Source organism: Impatiens glandulifera, chromosome 3 (assembly GCF_907164915.1).
Source record: "Impatiens glandulifera chromosome 3, dImpGla2.1, whole genome shotgun sequence".
NCBI lineage: Eukaryota > Viridiplantae > Streptophyta > Magnoliopsida > Ericales > Balsaminaceae > Impatiens > Impatiens glandulifera.
In genome coordinates this window covers 1,212,631-1,234,991 of record NC_061864.1, presented here as the reverse complement: position 1 = coordinate 1,234,991, position 22,361 = coordinate 1,212,631, and the positions used below count along the sequence as shown (strand labels likewise).

Sequence of the window (22,361 nt, the reverse complement as noted above, 5' to 3'; positions counted from 1 at the left end):
AAACAATAGAACAAATTTGTATTTGTTTTTCTTCCTAAATATAAGTTTATTAATCAAACAAACTCTATTAGTACTTCTCCCAACATTCCAATCAAGAAATTCTAAAACATGTCTTCTTGATCATCCCAAATTTAGCCTTCTGGACGGTGCCATGAAAAGCTGTGATAACTCCTACCGGCCACTAATTAAGTTAAAGATTCCATTAAAACATTAAATTACTATCCCGTAATCTACTCCATTAATCACTAAGTAATCATTTAATTATTAATTTAACTCTACCTGTTTCATGTCTGTCTTATCCAGTTTTGATTTCCAATGCTGTCTTTAATTATTTGTTTTTCAAACATAAATCTAACAACCTATGTTTACTAGGGGCATTATTATTAATATAGGTTTTGTTTACAATGAGGCATCACATGTCTACTAGCTAGTTACCATTAATTAGTTTATATTGAGATGACAATAAAAAAAACAAAATCTATCATGGTTATAAATACACAATCTGTGCATGTGACATCTCTTTTATATATAGTTTATACACAAACAAACTCACATATTGTATGTTTGTTTCCAAAATGGCTAAAAAGAAAGAAATAAAGATGTCATTTTTAAACATCTACAACAATGAGCACTGCAGCTCCATCATGGGTCCGAGGATCTCCTTCTCTGGCGATTTCATCAATGGTTCAGGGCCCGTCAAACACGAGGGACCAGGGTACCGAGACCCGCCCGTGTCCTCTGATTTTGAGTTTTCGGTTTCTGGGTATTCCATGATTTCTGCTGAGGAGGCGTTCTTCAAGGGGAAGTTGTTGCCACTAAAGGAGAATTGCTCTAAGATATTGGGTACTGATCATTTTCAAAAAACTACTACTACAACTCTTAGAGATGAACTTTCAGTTTCAGTTAATGATGATGAACATGTCTTGGCAAAGATACCAAAAAGTCCTGTTAGATGGAGGGAGAGATTTGGTTTAAAGAAGGCTCAAAAAGCTGGTCACAAGAGAGGTGAGTTCATGTAATTTATTCAAATGTTTTAAGTTAAAATGATTTTTATTCGAATTTAGTTTTATTCGCGATTTCTTAAGGTGCTTGTTTCATTTTCGATTTGGTTGTTGCAGGAGTCAATTGATGTGTAAGTTGACGATAGAGGGGAAATTAACTAGACTGATTTGTATTACTTTAAGAATATTTCAGGAGGATCAATTATAATATAAAGATCTTTTAATTTTCTCCTTATTTGTTATAATAAGTTCTTAATTAGCAGACAAAAGCTTGGTGTTTCAAAGAATTTCATGTAGCTAGTGGTGTTCATTCACTGAATTTACTTATTTGAAAACTTATCTGTTTAGTAGTATATATATATTAGTAATTTTTAAATAATTCATCATTGTTAATTATTATTATTTTTGTTTAATAAAACCATTATAATTAAGAGTAAAAAACAAAGGATAGCGTTAGGAGGGTCACTAAGGAAGTTGCAAAAATTAAGCACAAAAAAGTTGGACTGAAAATATTGATGTCTTAAATGAAAATTTTGTAAAAAAACTGATTTAAAAGAAAATATTTTTTTTAATTAGTTTTTTTAGATTTATTTGAAATAATTACTTGTGTTAAAAATGTAAAAAAAAAATTGTTTAAAAATACGATAAAAATATATTTAATAAAAAACTTAAATAAGTAATCTTATGTTCTTAGAAGAAAAATAAAAGGTAAAGTTTGATTTTATTTTTGAGTAATAATGTGAGATTAAATAATACATTGTATTAAAGAAGATTAAATAATATAAATTAGTGCATGCTAAATGTAGAATAATAATTTTGTTGAAGACCATATTTATAAATTAGTTAGAGTGGGCTATTGAAATTTATGTAATCTTTGAATAAATGTAAATAAAATTTGGGATTTTCCTATTGATGAATAACTTACCATTGATTGACTTTGACACAACACCTATATGCAATCTTTGAATTATATATATGAGAAATGATTAGGTGAGGGAATTTGGTGAGGGAATTTGGTGAGGGAATGATGTGGCATAATCTTATTCGCTGAAAAAATCAAATAATTTCTCTCTTTCCTCTCACTTTTACATTTTCCAACCAATGATGGTGATGCCACGTCATTCCCTCACCAAATTCCCTTACTAAATTCCCTCACTCTATCACTTCTATATATATATATATATATATATGTATATGTATAGGGTGATCACATTCTTTACGCCAACTCAATAAAATGATTTTATAGTGAAAATAAACATGATGGGATATATAGGTTTTGTTTAAATTAGTTAAACAATCTAAATCAAACAAGCCTAAAGGTTCGGACAAGTTCTTTCATATCTGGTGAAGCAGAAGTCCATTATTTAAAAATGAAAGGGGTCTTATTTCTAATTTCTTAAGTTATTTTATATATATATATAATATTTCAATCTCAACCAAAATTATTTGTGCTTGCGGATTTATGTATCCGCAACTCAATTGCATATCAAATCTTTTATTTGTGAATATTTAAAAACAATAACAGTTTAGTGATTAGTAAAATAAATTGTGAATCTAATTCTTTTCAATTTTATGTTTATATTAAGTTTAAATTCCATTAATTATAATTTCTAAATTTAAATTTGTCCCTAGTTTAACGTTTATATTTTTTAGAGTATACTTTTATCTATAATGTTTATTAGGCTATAAATATAAAAAAGTTTTTAAATTTAATTATTATAATTAAAAATAAAAAGAAAAAAACATGTACTTATACAACTAGAAACTAATAAAAATTTATTTAAATGTACATATTATTAAAAATTGACACATTTAAACTCTATTAATAACTATGATTATTTTTTCTAATTTTTTTAATATTTATTATTTTAATATTCATTTTTTCTTAATTAATTAATTCATTTATCTCCTCTTACTATTTTTATTTATTTTATCTATTATTTATTTTATTAAATAATTAAGTAATATTTATTTTTACTATTTCTTCTTTTGTTCAACATAGATTATTTTAAAATTATTTGATCTTTTTAGAGTAGTACTTTAATATTATAATTTATTATAATATTTAATTAGCTACTTTATAGAATAATATATTTATTTGTCCTCAATGTGATTTTTAATTTTTTACTTTATTTTGCATAAATATGACGAATACATAATGAAATTCCTTGAAAAAAGATTATATAAGTAATTTAAAAAAAAATACTTAAGTAAAATATGAAAATATTAGAATATCAAAATATTGAACTATTATATATATTATAATATTTAAAAATTAGTTCTTAAAATAGAACAACTAATTTTAAAATAATTTATGTTAATATAAAAAAAAACAAAATAATAAAAAAATTAAATAACAAAAAAATAATATAAAAAAGATAAATAAATTAATTAATTAATAAAAAAAAAATAATAATAAATAAATTAATAAAAAAAAAGAGAGAAAAAAGAAATATTTAATTAATAAATATTTAATTTTTAAAATACAATTAACTAGAGTTATCAAACCTAAATTATATGGGATAATTTTTGATAATATATACGTTTAAATGATCTTTTATTAGTTCATACTTCATATATTTAAATAAATTTAAAAAAAAATTAATTTTAATTGTAAAAACAATAATATTAATGTAAGATTGGTGTTTTTTTTTTATTTTTTATAAAAGAAAATGAAAACAAGTCGAATTTCTTCTTCTTCTTAGTTAGAACGTATCTATTAATCACATAGAAAGATTTAATTGAATTGTTGACTTGCTTATCTTGTCAATATCAATTACGACAAAGATAATGCTAAATAAAATATCCAGGACGGCAATGGATATATATGACGAAGGCGATGACGAAGACAATCAGAAGTGAAGACGCATGTAACCCAGATCAAATCCTACCATTCTCAACCAAAAAGCTTTTATAAACAATCTCAAAAACCCTAAACAGTAAACACCGACACCCATACATGGAGCTCAAACCAGGCCTGTCAGCTCTCGTCACAGGCGGTGGTAATGGAATTGGTGTGTCCCCAATTTTATCCTTGTTTATATTTCTAAAGTATTCGATTAATAATGTCTTCTTCTTTCACTAACAGATGATAATTGCCACTTTTCAATTATGAATTTTTGCTCAAAACTAGTTGTTGAAGTTTGAGATCTCTTGAGAGTTATATAATCTTAACCAGTTGGGTCATAACACTCTAATGAAGTATTAACCACCGTTAAAATTTGTTTTTTTTTTCACTAGCAAAATCAGAGAAGATCCAGCTTCTGAATTCTGATAGTTTGTTTATGCTCTTCTTTTTCTGCATACAGGGAAAGCTCTCAGCTTGGCTTTAGCAAAGAAAGGCATATTTGTCACTGTTGTCGATTTCTCCGAGGAGAAGGGAAAGGAAGTAGCATCCCTTGTTGAAAAGGAGAATGCAAAGTTTCATTCAGATTTGCCATTTAAATCTGCTTTATTTATCAAATGCGATGTCACAGATTCTGGTAGTTACAAATCTGGAATAATGTTCAACCTTAAATGACCAGCTCTTTGCACTTCTTTGATTATTAGTATGGCTATTTTGATTTTGAAAATCATTTTATTTTTTTAAAAAGTATGCTGATCTAGTAGAAGTAAATCAATTCGTTGCATTTCGAAGTTTTATTTTTTTCAAATGCATGTAATGCAAATTTCTGTTAATTCACAATGTTACTTTGCTGGAATAGGAAAACTGTCACATGCTTTTAAAAAGCATTTCGAAACATATGGGGGACTGGATATTTGTGTTAATAGTGCTGGTGTTACAACTCCTCCTGTGCCTTTCCATGAAGATCAACCTGGTAGTACTAATCCATGGATAAAAACTATCAATGTGAATCTCATTGCTGTTATTGACAGCACTCGCCTCGCGGTATGCTTATATTCTTTCATTCATCTTTATCATTAGGCAGGCCCTTTGTGTCGAACTTGAGATTTTTTCACTATATTCTCTTACCCAAATGAAGTGTGATAAGCTTTTTTCATACCCATCTGGGGCAATTTATATCATTCAATATATGTAATTGAACATGGTGGCTGTTATTTCACCAAAATTGAAGTTATTAATATTTTTTGGCATGTTTTTGAATTTATGATTATTTTATTTACCAGATACAAACCATGCGTGCTGCTCAAAAGCCTGGTGTTATCATAAATTTGGGTTCTGCCGCTGGTCTTTATCCAATGTTAGGCGATCCTATCTACTCTGGATCCAAAGGTGTGTTTCTTACTTTCCATTCCATTTCTTATTCCTTGAGAGGAAATCTGTAGAATGTACTGTCTAGCATTGTGAATTTCTGAGTTTGTTTTTCTGGAAAAAACATATCTCCATGTAAAACTTGTACGCCTTTTGTCCCTCTTGATAAAATTTTGTTTCTTGTAGGTGGTGTTGTCATGTTCACTAGGTCACTTACTTTACTCAAGCGGGAAGGTATTCGTGCCAACGTGCTTTGCCCTGAGGTGAGTTTTTTTATTACATCCGATCATTTCAATCCGAGGTGGTTAAATGAAAGACGAAATATTTGCAAATATGAAAAAGTAGTCTTGTGGAAGTTATAAAACCTAGCAAATCATACTTGTGTGATGTCTAAATGATAAGAAATGTCTTGAACCATCATGGTTTCAGTTGTGAAACTTGCTTCAACTGTATTATTGCTCATAGGTTACTTCCTTGGTTTTGGTTTATGCAAGAAATGAAAAAGAGAAAAAGGATGAGCTTGAATTTGTAATCTTGTTAAAACAAAATGATTCTAATTCAATTAATTATTTGCTATTAATTCTGCAGTTTGTTCAAACGGAATTAGCATCAGTAGTGGCTTCTAATATTGATCAAATGGGTGGATGGGTGCCAATGGAAGCAGTAGTTAAAGGTACTTGTCTTTTTGTTTGCTACTTATTTGGACTATAAAACTGCTGGACAGCACATCTTATACGGTTTATCTTATTTTTTTAGGTGCGTTTGAGCTCATTAGCGACGAGAGCAAAGCCGGAGCATGTATGTGGATTACAAATCGTAGGGGACAGGAGTATTGGCCTACCGATATGGAAGAAGCAAAATATAGATTGGCTTCTTCTAAATTTAGAAGACAGACTTCAGTTCTCTCTCAAGTGAATCTTCATTTGCCTAAGAGCTTTGAGAAAGTGTAAGTGAAATGATCCCTGTAAGCATAAGAAAACCCTACTCTTCTGTTTTGAAATGATGGAATTTTTTTTGTTTAGACCACATCCCGTTGGAAAAGGTCACATTGTTCGTCGGAGAAAAACCCAAACCAGTAAATGACAAGTCATGACATGATGCCCTTGAGTTAATCAATAAAATTACAAGAAATAAACTTCTAATTATGTAGTTGTTCTTGGAATATAAATGTTTCAAACTCAAGGGTCTTGACGAGCTCAAATCAATTAGAAGTTGGTAATCCTCGACAATAGGTGTTTTGCTTCGGTCATGTATGGGTTTTTTAGCATCATAGTTAACGCCCGAAAAAAGAGTCACTGCTTTTCCTTGTTGAGCTTCAATTTTGCCATTTTTAGTCCTTTTCTTGTCTCGCTACTGTAGTGCTCATTTAGAAGAAAACCCTTATTCTCTTATATCTAGACTTTGAAGATGAAGTAGGGCAAAGTAATTCTTTATTGTTTGTGGTGAATCCTTAACCTTATATTTTTTTGTTCTTGCAGAGTTGTTCATACACTGAGTCACAATTTTCGTAGTGCTACCAAAATAGTGCGAACGCCCCTTTCGTTACCAATCAAACCTGGGCATGTTCTTGTCAAAGTCATTTATGCTGGTGTAAATGCTAGTGATGTATGTTTGTGTATCTGCTATTTTTTCTTGATTAATCTTGGAAAATTATGAATTTTCTCCCTTTTCTCTCTATGGTCACAAGCATTTGCACTGTTTGACAGGTTAATTTTAGCTCAGGTCGTTATTTTAGTGGCAGTAAAAATGACTTGGCTTCGACTCTTCCCTTTGATGCCGGCTTTGAGGTATGGACCAAGACATTATGTAGAATACAAATTCTTCATTCATGCTATTTGAAATAACTATATTCATCCTTACGAAGGCTGTGGGGATAATTGCTGCTATTGGAGAATCTGTCAATAATTTGAAAGTTGGGACTCCGGCTGCCCTTATGACATTTGGAGGCTATGCTGAATTTACTTTGGTATAATTTATTCCGTACAAAAAAAATTATATTTGATATGTTGATGGAAATGATAAACTTGTTTCACTCAAAAAGTGTCATGAAAACTGGGTTCTTCTCTATTGCAGGTTAATGCGAGACACATTCTTCCTGTGGCAAGACCAGACCCTGAAGTTGTTGCAATGCTCACTTCCGGACTAACAGCGTCAATTGCTCTTGAAAAAGTGACTTTAAAAAAAATCCTCCAGAATAGCTTCCATTCCGTTTATTGACTAATTTTATGTGCTTTTGTGTAGGCAGCAAATATGGAATCTGGAAAGGTTGTCCTTGTAACTGCTGCTGCTGGAGGAACAGGACAGTTTGCAGTCCAGGTTCACTTATTCACTTTGAGAGCTTATTTGATCTAGGTTCTTTTATCATAAAAAATCTAAGCTCAGATACACTTGTTTTCAAACGGATCCACACCTAGTTGATACATTTGACCGAAATATGTTTCCAAATGAAGCATATTTGTTATAGGTCTCCAGACCTGGTTTGTTATAATTCATTTTTTTTTTGCTGATTTTCTTTTGGCATTATTGTTATGAGTTTGAATTGATTGAAAGCGAGGCATGTTTTTTTGCTGAATTTTAGTATTATTGTTTTTTTAATGAAATGAACTTTATTAATAAAAAGGAAGCAATTTTTGTTATGTTTAAGATGGTGTATAATTAATGTGATTTTTGTACCAGCTCGCAAAATTAGCTGGAAATAAAGTTGTTGCAACTTGTGGAGGCAAAGAAAAGGCCAAGGCTTTGACAGATTTGGGAGTAGATCGTGTTATAGATTATAAAGCAGAGGATATCAAAACTGTAAGTCTCCTATGTACATGTATAACTTTATTGGTTCTTTCCAAACAATAGATGATATTTTTTATATTTATTTTGTAGCATCACTAACAGGATAGTTGACTTTCAATTATTTTGATTTATTTTATAACTGAAGTTGAATTATGCGTCTATTTCTTTCACTATCTTATTGCAGGTTCTTAAAAATGAGTATCCTAAAGGTGTCGATATCGTGTATGAATCAGTAGGCGGTCAGATGTTTGATCTATGTTTAAACGCATTGGCTATTTATGGAAAGATGATCGTTATAGGAATGATTTCTCAGGTAAAACAACCCTCAACCTAAAATATTTCATTAATGTTCCTGTAACTTTGTTTTTTAAAAGTCAATAATAATGTTTTAAATGGTTATCAGTATCAAGGTGAACATGGTTGGAAGCCTTTGAATTATACTGGCCTCTGTGAGAAGTTATTAGCCAAGAGTCAAACTGTGGTAAGTTGAATATCACTCGTTCTAATGAAATGTTTGCGAAAAACGCAATTTTATATGAAATTGATAAACGTTTGGGCTGTAGGCTGGTTTTTTCCTGGTACAGTATAGTAATCTCTGGCAGCAGCATCTTGACAAACTTTTTCTGCTTTACTCGCTTGGCAAACTCAAGGTAAGTTATTTCGTCTATGTCCTTGATTTGATTCACTAGACAACAGCATTATCTTTATCTGGTCACATTTTGATTGTCTTAACAGGTTTCGCTAGATCCAAAAAACTTTGTAGGCTTGAGTTCTGTTGCAGATGCAGTCGAATATCTTCATTCTGGGAAAAGTGTTGGAAAGGTAAGAAATTTGTTCATTGCGTGTTTGAGACAGATTTATATGTTGTTTATTGTACTGCTGCAGGTTGTGGTTTGCATAGACCCATCTTTCAGTCAGCAGGTGGCTAAATTATGAGGATATGGTAAACAAGAATAACCCATCTTTCAGTCATCATGTGGCTAAATTATGAGGATATGGTAAAAATATAATAAATGGCATGTTTCTTCCAATAACTGTTTTGCATGAAATTTGTAACATTTAAGTGAAGTGAGAAATCATTTGAAATTGTTTACTCTACATGTAATTTATTTCACCAATAATTTGAGCTTTCTTTTAAAGACTTCTTTTTCAATTTTGAAAAACTTCAACAAATTCACAAATACACACTTGGGATGTTCATACACTTTTAAAAGTTCAAGAACCAAAGAAAACATAAGTTTGATAAATGACTCTATATAAGGATGACAATTTGAAACCTTCTTGCTAAGACCGAACTGAATTACCTTGTTTGGGACAGTTTTTTTTCAAAACTGAACGGGAAGGGGACGGGAATGGTATTTGTGTCCTTCGTCCCGTCTTGCTTTGATTCAGCCCCGAACACTATATAATTAAATATATGAAATTACTAATATATTTATTTATTTACAATATTTTATAAAAATAGTAAGTTTATTTTTTTATAATAATATAAAATTTTAATATATTATATTAAAAAATTTATTTATATAATTTTATTATTTTTTAAAAAAGTTTTATTAACGGTGTGTAAAAAATCTTTGAAATAAAATCAGGACGGGATGATAAATGCATTATTTGCCCCATTATTATCCTTACTTGGTCTGAGAATGAGTTATTGTAGTCAAAGTTTTGTTTTTTTGACATAGGTATTCTCTTGATAAAGTTAATATATATAAAAAAAATTAGTGCAAATTAAATATGGCCTATTAGATAAAATTTACTTTTTCTGATTAAAATTTTGTATTCTAACATTTGTTACATGCCTAATTAAAATGTCCTCTTGAAGACAATTTGGTATATTAATAAATAAAAAATTTCAAGACTAATGGAATGTATGGATGTTAAATTTATTTGCATGTAATTCAAGTAGAGAAGATAAATTATTTGTTCCAAGAGAATATTGGTCACTTATATTATTAAGTATGTCCCTTTAGTAAATTTCTCTCTATATATAAATAATAGAGACATGATTTGATGATGAAATTTAAATTGAATAATCTCGTAATTTGATTAATTGAAAAAATAAAATAATTTTTTATCTTCTTTTTTTTCACACTTTTTAATTTTTTTAACTAATAAGACGATATCATGTCATTTTCTCCCTTATTATTCCTCTAAATAATATTAACTACACTTTATTTAATTTTATTAAAAATGTAATGAAATATTATTATAGAGAATAATTTAATATCTAAATTCAATGTATAATTTCAGAACAATTAATTAAAATGCATATTTAATATAATAAAAAATAACTAGTGAATTAAATATTTTAATAGAGATTTAATTTTCTCCAATTTAATATAAACTTTTCAAAGTTTCAGTTACAATTTTATTTTAAATTATTATTTTTTACATATTATTAAATAAAATATATATACTTTAATATGTATTTATATTTTATTTGTGGATGTATAGTTAAATCCTTAAATGATAGACGAGATATACAAATTATTTATATGTTTATATTTTATTTGGATATATAATTAAATCGTTAAATAATAGATGAGATATAAAAAATATTTATATATATATAATAAATATGAGTATCCTAAAAATTAAATAAATCACTATACAACATAGTTTTGAAATTCGACCCACCCAATGAAAGAACTGGATCATTCGTTCAACTTGAAACTGTCGGTGAGTTTCGTATAAAAATATTTGAAATCATAGTATAATCATATTTGAAAAAGTGATATTAAATAATGGAAAGAAATCACCTATGACTATGTTAGTAAGGTGCTCAAAGGTGCAGAGGTGTTGTGAATGACACCGAAGCTGAGGAGCAAACATATACCTTACGGTGGTGTTTGGTAGGATGTATTAGACTATTAGGATAGTATATTTATATTAATAGTGAAATTATAAAAGTGTTTGGTTTGATTAATTTTATATGTACTGGAAAACTAATGGTATAACTTATACTTTGGATGAGACATAAATTAGTAACACATCCTGCATGTTACAATGCAGTATTAAAATTTTAATTTCTTTTTATTGTTATTTTTATCTATTTTTTTTAATATTAAAATTTATTTAATCAATAAATAAAAATAATATTTTAATTTCAACATATATTACTTTCTTTTATAAAATAAACTTATTTTATAAATTTTATTATTTAAGAATTTTAATAATTAAAAAGTTAATTTATTTTTAATAAAAAGTTAACGTTAATTTTAAAATTAGTAGTATAAAATAATAAAAATATGAGTATTAATTATAATTATTTATTTTGATATAATATTACTAATTATTTATTTTTATATAATATTATTAATTTAATAATAACATAATTATATTATTATTTATTTATTTGATATAATATTTAAACTAATTAAAATAAAATATCAATATTTAAAATATCAATAAATTTAACTAGAAATAATATTAAAGAAACAATTAACAAAAATAAAAATAAATAAAAATAATATATTATTCTTTTACTAAATTTTATATTATCCACCAAACACAAATTATAAATCTATACAATTTATATTATATCTTATACTTCCAACCAAATAATAATATATATAACTTATACCTTCTTATACCTCCTTACAATTTATACCTATATATAATTTATACCTTATATATTATACCTCGTAACAAACGCAGTCTACCTGGCTTTGACATGATGGAGAGGATGAAGAATTTTTACAATACCTTTCAACATCTCCAATAGTAGAATTTGGATACATTTTTTTTTTTCATTTTCTGCTGGATATTTTAAATATCCGTGACATTAGATGAAGAAACAAGGAATCCAATCCAATTTTATGGACTGATAGGGTAGAACTTGATTCAAATTCATGTGAATTCTTGGAATATGGATATAAGAGGTAACAACTTTATGATAATATATATTTTTTTCTTATTAAATTTGTCTGTGTATAAAAAATTATCAATTTAATTATTTTGAGAAATAAATACATTTTAATTTAACAATTTTTTTAATCAAATTATATATACAATAATAGTCAAAAATAAAGATCAAAATTCAAAATAATATTGAAATAACTTAAAACAAGTTGAAATAAAAAGGACAGGATTATACAAGAGTTGAAGAATTCAAATCAAACTACAACATCTGATTTTTTTATAACTATACTTTTATTTGAAAAAAAAAATTAGATTTAAATTATGACTTAAAATGCCATCTTAAATCGTTTTTTAGTTTGGTATAAACGAAATCAATTGGTTCAGATAAGAGGTGGAGCTTGAGGTGAATAAGAGAGTGTCTTCTTAGTGTTTAGAACTAGAAATGAGTAATCTACCCACATAGAACTAGAAATAAGTAAATATAATGAAAACAAAAAAAATAGGAAGAGAGAAACGGAGAGAGTGATAAGTGAGAAAGAAAATATGTGATTTTTTTTTAAAAATAGGATAAATCCGTTGTGTTAACCCGTGCTGCTGGATTTCCGGCCTAACCGGTGGTTAGCTAGGTTTAACTGTGTTCATTGCATTTCCAAATTTTTTATCGACCCAGTTCGGTTTAATGGTCGATTTGCCGGTCCTATCAACAGGGCGGGTGGGCGACCGGGTTGGAATTTCCACTATGTTATACAATAACTATTATTTTTAAAGGGAGCTCAACTTAGGCGGTATGGATTTTTAAAAAACTCATACAAAATCAAATATCACCTCACCCATTTTTATCCATCACATCACTCAAATAATTAACCAAAATACTAAAATAACCTTTATTTTAAATTATTATTTTTTATTTTATTTATATATATCAATACTCTTTAATGTTTTATCAAAAATAATCATTAACTCCTCAAAATTATCACCAATCATTACTTTTTTATATCTCTATGTTTTTAAAATAACTCCAAATGGAACAAATTCTGAGTGTAACATAACATTATTTATATTTCATTATAGTCAGTGTTTAATATAAAAAAAATAGAGAGAGAGGTGTGATCCCCCAATCAGGTTATTCTAAGATTTGTCGGTTTTGAAACACTTTTTGTTTTTGTCGTGTCTAGAACATTTTTTTTTGTCGTGTCTGGAACACATGTATGGGCCATTTTGTGTCTGTTGTATTGTTTGTTATTAATGTTTATAATTTTGGCATGACCTATCGTAGCTAGTGACGCTGCTATAAAATATGTTTAGATTTTTTCTGGATTTTTTATTTTTATTTAAATATAATTGTTTAATACATTTAAATTATACCATAAAGTTTAATAAATTTCAAATTAATTTTTTTTATTTTAAATTAAATTTTTAATATAATATATATACAAAATTTAAAGTTGTTTTTTTACTGCTGAATGCTCATTATATCGTGTGAAGACATCTGAAAACAAAATAACAATGACAATAATTTGGTGTTCATGTAATTGAACTTCAACACCATAAAATATTCCGAATTACTTTAAGGATTATGCAATACATAAAAATAATTATATTTAAAGTTTTACAATAAAATAAAATATATAATAGTAAAAGAAAAAATATGAAATGTACAACAAAATTGAAATGTTTAAAATGATTGGAAAAAAAATAGAATGCCCTAAATGGAGTAGGACATGACAAAAACAAAATCCATAGCATTATTGGTGTGTAGTTATGAATGTGTTTACTAGTCTTATGATAACAATTTTTTTCTTTAATGATATAAAAAAAAATGAAAAAACACAAATTATATTGAATATAATTTATAATAAATAAATAAAATCCAAATATTTGAATGGTGATTAAATTAGATTATTTAGTGGTTTTATATCATTTATCCTCATGTTTATTATTATGTAATTAATTATTTTTTTTTAATAATTGAGATAAAGTTTTAAATATTTAAATTTATTTTAAAATAAAAAATATATATTTTTTTAAATTTTTGTTAACCCTAAAAGAACTCTATATTTTATTATAATATATATATATATATATATATATATATTTTTATTGAAGATGAAAAATATATATAATGAAATATAATAATAAATAATTAAATATACCAACACAAACAAAATATAATAGTATATTTGATATTAATTATATTAATTTAAAAATAAACTTACATTATTTTAATATTATTAAAAGTAGAAAAATAATAATAAAATATTATTGGTTTCAGTGTATTAATTATAGTAGTAAAATCAAGTTAAATGGATGACTTTCTTAATGTATGTTGGTCAAAATCTTATTACTCTTCGAAAATATTTGAATTGTAATATTTTTTTTTATATTTTTGATATTCATTTTTATCATTATTTTTCATATTTTCAAAATAAATAAATAAATATTAAAAAAATGATGAACAAAATTTTCTCAAACACAATCTACATTTGCCATTTTTTATACACTTTTTATATCCTTTCATACATATATTTTTTCCAAACAATTCTCACTTAAGAAAAATTACATACTTAAATCACAAAAACTTTTATTTTCATATATTTTTCATCTAAAAAATATTATATCTACTTTAATCATAATTTTTATACCATAAAAAATAAAACAAAATTATATTTTAATTTATTTTAATATATTTTTAAAAAGAATTATATATAATATTTGTGATAACAATTTTAGCGAAATATCATAATTACAAAAATAATCATTTTTTATACACTTTTTATATTTTTCATAAATACATTTTCACCTAAAATAACAAGTTATAGTTTAACCACAAATTTCATACAATTTTAAAAATAATTATAATTGTAATATATAACAATTATAACAAAATCTCAATTTTATACACTTTACATATTTTCATAAATACATTTTTTCCATCAATTTTCAACTAACAACAATAATATTACATCTACTTTAATTAAAGTTTTCATATCATACCAAATAAAATAAAATAAAATAACTTTTATTTTAATAAATTTAAAAATAATAAACTTTGTGATAATGACAAAATATATATCCATATTCAAAAAGCTAAACATTTATGAACTTTGACCTTAAGGTGTAATTTTGTAGAAGATGATCAAAATCTCATATTTTTTATAATATTATCAAAATCTAATTTTGCACAAGATTGTCAAAATCTCAATCATGTCTAAAATTCATTACATATTTATCTTTATGTATATATCTCATAATTTTGTAAGAAGATTATCAAAATCTCAATTCCTACTTAAATTTATTTCATTTTTATCCATGAATGTATCTCATAATCTTGTACAAGATTATCATAATATCATCATGTATAAAATCTCTTAAATGATTAAAACAATTAAATTTATTTATTTTTTATGAAAAAATAACTATGTCCTTTAAATTTGAAATAATTTGAATAATAACAAACTTTATTGAGTTTTACCGAATAATTAAACCTTACATATACCTTTTGAAATATTTTAAAAATGAGACATATTAAATATATTAATTGTATACTAGCAAAAAATTAATCACTTGTGAACTTATTGCATTCTCATTTATATATAGATCTGAACATGTTTTTGACAATCATATATAATTAATCTATTTTGATGTCATGTTTAATTTATTTGTGGTTATATTGAGTATTTTGTTTAAATAAATAAATTGATCACAAGTTTAACAAAATAAAACTACGCAAAAATAAAACAAATATCAAGTTCGGAATAAAAAAATATAAAAAACATGTCGTAAGAGCTAAAATCAATATTAATGTTAAATTTTTTAATAAAATATGTTTTTTTCTTCTTACGAGATTAATAGTTCACGTTATTATAAGGTTTTGGATTTTTTTTTCTTGTTTTGATTTTTTTTTCTGTAAGAAATTTCGATAACTTTTACAATTTTTTAGATTACATTTGGATTGAATTTTTTAAAGCACATTCTGCTTGTAAAGGAGGGAATATCAATCCATTTTTTATGCTATCTTGTACAAAACGACGACTAAGTTCGATTTGCAAAGTGTATCTTTATTCCTGCCCCCTATAAGGGCTTCCATAAGTGAGTTAACTTCCGGTGTAATTTTAATAGTTTCTACCTTCTTCACCCACGACACCTCATCCTCAATTAAGAATTTCCAAGTTTTCTAAAGTATCCCAACTTGATTTTTCATAGATTTCAAAACTAGAGATGATATGACTAAAGTAAGAGAAATTATAAGTTTAAATTTCACAAAAAAAAAAATAAAATTGAAAAGCTTTAATAATAACCCTGGTCTATTTGATTCATACACAATGTTATACACTTGTGGAGATAGTTAATGAACGTGAATTTTACTTTGATAATTTTTTTGGTCTTGTCTTCATTTCCAACCTTTATTTTTAATTTTTTATGCATTTCTTCTTGTATAGATCATGTTTCGAGAGTTGAACTTAAATATCTTCATTTTTCATTTCTATCATGGATCATATTAAAAATAATAATTTAAAAAAATTATTGTTGGTTCATACGGCTTTGTTTGGAAACGTGAGCTAGAGTTGGAGTGGGTGGAGTTATATATAGTTGAACGAATAAATGTGATTAAATTTAATAATATATATATATATATAATTAAAAAAATATTTCAAAACATTAATTCACCTAAATTAACATATCATGAAACATTTGTAACAAAGTCCTAAAATCACTTCTAAGTTGAAAAATATTCCATTCCCATGACAGAAAGTACCTTAATAAAATATTGTGAACAAATATAACTTTTAAATAAATATAAAAAAAGGGTCAAACCGGAGTTGGAGCTAGTCAAAACAAAGTATTATGTAAAAATCCAGAGCACAATTTTATAACATTTCGGGAATACACACCCAAAAGACACTTTGTATTATTTGCATAAAATTAAATAAAAGTTTTACACCTCAACCTCATCAAGCCTCGGAGTCCGGATTGTAGTCAGGATCCGAGTCTGATTCTGAGTCCGAGTCCGGCTTAAAGTCGGGAGCAGGAGCCGAGTCCTTTTCAATAGTCGTGCACACCACCGCCTTGGAGGAGCTGCCTTGACAATGTTTTTTCATATTACCTGAAGAACAAATGTTTTGTTTCAAAATTTAATTTCAATGCTAAATTTACAAAATCAAATTTAAACACAAGTTTTACCTTGGCCAGCCAAATCCAGAAGATTATGAGCAGCTTCGAGACGTTCAGATTCGTCTTGAACTCTTACTATATACACCTAAAAGTAAAAATTCAAAACAAAATTAATTAGAATGTAAAATAGTTTTAAGTAGAATCATATAGACAATAGAAAAAAAAGTTTGTTACCTTCATAGTTAGATGGCTGATTAATTGAAATATCAGGACATCTCCCTTCACAAGTTTGTGGTCAATGGAGAAGCGCCTCCACCTAGCACTCAATCTTGTAGTGGCTGCCAAATATTTTGTAGAATATCCCATTCCATCTTCATCGATGAGTGTGATATCTGCAGTATGTTCTGGTAGGTGTGACTTGGCGAATTCACTGCAGAAATTCTGCACCAGAAAGATAGAATTATCATAATTTAATCTTACATTTATTTATTTAATTAACTAAAAGTATTATATTTATATTAAAAAATAATGAGAGTCGTTTAAGTATAACGACACAAACAACAACGTGACATAAGAAAATATAATTAACACTTTCGCCAAACAACTTATCGACCTGAAAAAAGAAGAAATTCAAGTTTACCATAAAAAATTGAGTTACGTCTTCAGAACCCATTTCCTTGATAAAGATCGGGAATTCGTCTCCTAAACTTTCGAGAATTTGAGTGACCCTCTCCTCTAACAAACTTAGTACATCAACGACCTTCCTTTTCACGCCCCTACAATTTCAGATTACATGATAAAGAAATAATTAGTTGTATCCATTTTGTTTTTCTAGCAAAATGCGTACGTGTCATCATGACAATAAAAACAAATAATAATAATAATATAATTGACCTTGTGCTTTCAATCTCCCCGTTAACTGATGTTGATATTTGCTGCTCCACCATAAAAGAAAACATTAATTAAGCTAGATAGATCATCATGTAATTAACTAAACCGGTCACGGTTCAACTAGTTAAATTTATAACAATATTAAAATAGTAGATTCTTCTTACCTCTTTTCTCTTGTATATGTAAATGATTTGGGGCCGCGGCCAAGGCACCCTAGGCCAAGGCATAGGCACGATAGGCCTAGGCCTAGGAGTCCTCGGTCCTTTTCTCATGGGTAAGGTCTGCCAATCAACAAAATCATTCATATCAATCGAAAGAAGAAGAAAAACGTATAGAAACATGCAAATTAAAACAGATTAAACGAAGACAAATCATGGCTTACGAAAGGGAGTGCAGGTTGCATTTCAATCAAGTTATTCACTTGTGTTGACTCCATGATGTTGAGCTAAATTTGATCTTGAGGAGAGAGATAGCGAGATAGAGAGAGTTTGAGAGAGAATAGCAAAATAACTTGAAGCTCTTGAATGTGTAAATTCTTCATCCTATTTTATGACCCTTTATAGATTTTTTATGTGAAACATGAGTATTGACTATTGAGGACTTTTTATTAAAATAATCTAATTAATTATATTATTTAATTAAATCAACTACTTTTTTCATTATATATTTATAGAATATGTTAGATTTGTATAATCTACATTAAATAAAATTATTTAAACATAATTATGAATAATCTTTTTTTTGGTAGGTAGAGTAAATGTTTATATCATACAATGCTTTAATTTGAAATGAACGCGTATAGGTGACCAGTTTAATAGATTACTCGAAACCAAACAAAATCTAGGGTTAATATGTTACATATAAAAGGTTTTTTTTTTCAATTTTTGCCCTCTTAGGTAGTTAGGCGGCGCCCACTTCTGTTCGCCTAGTTTGGAGATCGGATGATGGGAATGTACGTTTGCTGCAATTGAATGTTGTTTGTCGATCACACGATTGACTTCTTCTATGTTGATGGAGACGCGCTTTTAGCTGCTCGGATCGATTTTGTTTGTTGATGCCGGAAAATCTTTGTTGACGCTCAATTAGGTGATGTAGCCGTCATTGAGGCGACACCCCAAATAGATCTTTTCGTTGATGTAGGATTTTTATTGTTGATGCTCTCCCCGTTCTTGTCGGAGCACGTCCTTTGTTTTGAAGTTGTTAATGTTTTGTTGTATCTCAATTGACTCTTGTCCTGACTTGTTTCTTAACTAATTGTTTTTGTTGAATTGGTAGTTTTTATCACATTTGTTGCATAACTCTTTCATTATTTGAAAATTAATGAATGTGTTGTATCCAAAGATTTTTCTTCAAGATCTTGTGATTTTTCTGATATATATTTGTTATTTGGTTTGATATGGTGAGACTAAATTGATTGTTTCGGATTGACAGGGGATGTTGATCATATACAAGACTAATTCTCATCTTTTCTTAAACAAGATTTGAGTTCTTCAAATAACATTCTAGTTTAAGTAAGATTTCCTTCTTTTGATTTCTTTGTACCCAAAGAGGTTGTATTACTTTTCTCATGTCATCCAACTTTAATACTTCATGATAGTTACCTTAAGACTTCTATGTTTGGTATCTAATATAAGATATTGGGAATCGAACATATCTTCTAGTAAGTACACTTTTCTTCTAGCTTGGTTTTACACTATGACTAATTGGTTTGTCTCATAAAATCTAATACATCTTTTAACTTGTTTTATAGCTATGTTTATGCAACAATAATATTGATTCATGGTATAATTGTTGTAACTCTTTTAAATGCATGTTTATTGTTAGTTCTACATATAATTGTTATGTGATTTCTTATTATATGTCTTGCTAATTATTGTGTCATCATTGAGCATGTTTTTATAACTTGATCACACTCATTGCCTTTCATTTTTTATAACTAGCATGAGCCATATTAATTGTTAGTATTTAAGAACTCTCTTGATTTGTAGCATATATGTCTATTTGGAACTACACAAGCACATTAAAATTGTGATTATTAGGAAATTTTACACACTGATTTTCATATTGGTCTTACATTAATTTGAGCAGTTAAGCAAAATGTGTTTAATTATTTCATTTTCATTTCCATATTATGGACCAAAATCTTCACTTAGGTTTCTATTTGAAATTAATGTTCATTTTGTTTCCAATGCATTATTCATGAATCTCCACTTTTTTTTTTTTAGTAAAGTAATACCCCATATATATTCATTAAGTCACAACCATTGCAAGTATCATGGGTCAATCAACTATTACCAACCAATTTATAACAAAAATTGTCACAAATTCATCCAAATAAAACTTACATCCTATTTTTACCTCTGAAGAAAAACAAAAAACTATGCTAAACAAAATAAAATTTAAAAGCAAATTTTACTTTGGACTCTCTTACTTAATGATGAAGCAAAATACTGAAGATTAAAAGCGGCTTCAACTTGTTCATAGTCATAAACTCTTGCCGTGTGCACCTACAAATAAAAATTCAAAAACTACTTAGAATTTAAAATAGTTTTTAGATAATCATCAAAAATAGTTGTGGAGGATAATAAACGGATATTGAGTCTTCATGCTTTATTTATCGCGGATGTCACAGTGTGAAAGTGAAGAGGTGGGTCATGAGGTTGGGTCCGAAATTATTCTACCCCTATATTCGACTCATCTTTCTCATGAGTGTCCCGCCTCAAATAAGGGTCATGTCAAGGTAATTGAATATTCCTCTGAGATGCACACGGTTGAGGCGAATATCGAGCATTTTTCTCCTCTTTTGCACGTGCCCGAGACTATTAACCATGTTTCTCCCGTTGGTTCCCATATGAAAAAAGATTTACATTTGGTTTCATACCAAGTTAGGGTGCCCTCGGTCTCACATCCACACTCATATTTAATTGATAATTTGGAGCATGTTGAAAGGGTTGAGGATGATATTTGGTCTCCTTTTCTAGTACGACTAATATCACCCCAAGCAAATCCCTTTATCCCGTTGGTGAGCTGACTGTGGTCATTCATGAGGTTTTTAAGGAAGAATCCGTTAAGTCTGATCTTGAGTATGATGCCTAAGAGGAGGTCTGCGCAAAGTTCTCGACCAATTATATTATTTTGAATGAGAATAGCTCTCTGGTTCAATAAGTTTTGAGGTGTGAGACTGAGGTTTAATCGAAGATTTTTGAAATTCCACCACTTCCATATTGTTATCTTCGAAGTGAAATTAAGAAAATTTTGCTACCTAATGAAAATATTATTGTTGGAAAACGTGTTTCAAAGGCCTAATAAGACATATTCTAATTAATTTATCTGAATGATTGAAAAAATTGTGACGTAGAACGTTTGTGGGATTACCAATAGTGCAAAGCGCAAAATGATAAAGTCTTTAGTTGACACTTAATTTGAGTTGTGGTATTTATTGCTTCAGTGAGACTAAGATGCAGCATATGAATCAATAAATTATTCGTGACCTATGTAATTGAAAATTGTGTGACGGGAAACTCTTAATTCTGTCGGGATATGTATCCGGTGAGATTATGGTAACTCGAAATAATGATTTATTTGAGAAAAATGACTTTAAAATAGGTGAATTTTCGGTTAATATTCAGTTTTGTAAGGGTATTTGCCTACCCATATGAAAGAAGCAAAATATAGATTGCCTTCTTCTAAATTTAGGAGACAGACTTCAGTTATCTCTCTTAATCTTCAATTGTCTAAGAGCTTTGAGAGAGTGTAAGTGAAATGATCCCTGTAAGCAGAAAAAGCCCTACTCTTCTTTTTTGAAACAATACAATTTTTTTTCTTTAGACCACATCCAACGCTAAGGAAAAGGTCACATTGTCCTTAGGAGAAAAACTCAAACTAGTAAATGACAAGTAATGACATGATGCCCTTGAGTTAATCAATAAAATTACAAGAAATAAACTTCTAATTATGTAGTTGTTCTTGGATATAAATGTTTCAAACACAAGGGTCTTGACGAGCAAACCTGTTCTTCTGCTACCGAATGGGGTGTTCCCCTGTTCCGGACCAGGGGAATTAGTCCATACCTCAAAACCGGCATCAAAGGAAAGAGTCGTAGCCAAGTCATTTTTACTGCCACTAAAACAGTGCAAATGCTTGTGACCATAGAGAGGAAAGGGAGAAAAATCAAAATTTTCCAAGATTAATCAAGAAAAAATAGCAGATACACAATCATACATCACTAGCATTTACACCAACATAAATGACTTTGACAAGAACATGTCCAAGTTTGATTGGTAACGAAAGGGGAGTTCGCACTATTTTGGTAGCACTACGGAAATTGTGACTCAGTGTATGAACAACTCTGCAAGAACAAAAAAAAAATATAAGGTTAAGGTTTCACCACAAACAATAAAGAATTACTTTATGTCCTACTTCATCTTCAAAGTCTAGATATAAGAGAAGGGTTTTCTTCTAAATGAGCACTACAGTAGCAAGACAAGAAAATGACT

The 22,361-nt window shown here is 27.9% G+C and overlaps 3 protein-coding genes across 3 annotated transcripts; 2 read left to right on the top strand and 1 right to left on the bottom strand.

Moving 5' to 3' along the window:
* The first annotated feature begins 575 nt into the window (after window positions 1-575).
* LOC124928786 lies at window positions 576-1,129 on the top strand. Its single transcript, XM_047469032.1, has 2 exons — window positions 576-1,005; window positions 1,119-1,129. The coding sequence occupies exons 1-2, from the start codon at window positions 576-578 to the stop codon at window positions 1,127-1,129; spliced, it is 441 nt and encodes a 146-aa protein (XP_047324988.1).
* A 2,699-nt stretch (window positions 1,130-3,828) lies between these two features.
* LOC124929045 (prostaglandin reductase-3-like) lies at window positions 3,829-9,096 on the top strand. Its single transcript, XM_047469309.1, has 18 exons — window positions 3,829-4,015; window positions 4,310-4,483; window positions 4,706-4,890; window positions 5,130-5,235; window positions 5,401-5,477; window positions 5,803-5,887; window positions 5,971-6,160; window positions 6,693-6,819; window positions 6,921-7,001; window positions 7,079-7,180; window positions 7,288-7,383; window positions 7,456-7,530; window positions 7,891-8,010; window positions 8,183-8,311; window positions 8,402-8,479; window positions 8,562-8,648; window positions 8,734-8,820; window positions 8,884-9,096. Exons 1-18 carry the CDS (start codon window positions 3,961-3,963, stop codon window positions 8,932-8,934), a joined length of 1,905 nt encoding a protein of 634 aa, XP_047325265.1. The 5' UTR covers window positions 3,829-3,960; the 3' UTR covers window positions 8,935-9,096.
* Window positions 9,097-16,814: 7,718 nt separating this feature from the next.
* LOC124928785 (B3 domain-containing protein Os03g0184500-like) lies at window positions 16,815-21,976 on the bottom strand. The gene is made up of 7 exons (XM_047469031.1): window positions 21,875-21,976; window positions 18,030-18,146; window positions 17,869-17,909; window positions 17,615-17,750; window positions 17,209-17,415; window positions 17,044-17,119; window positions 16,815-16,966 (listed from the first exon to the last, which is right to left on the bottom strand). Exons 1-7 carry the CDS (start codon window positions 21,974-21,976, stop codon window positions 16,815-16,817), a joined length of 831 nt encoding a protein of 276 aa, XP_047324987.1.
* Between the last annotated feature and the right edge of the window lie 385 nt (window positions 21,977-22,361).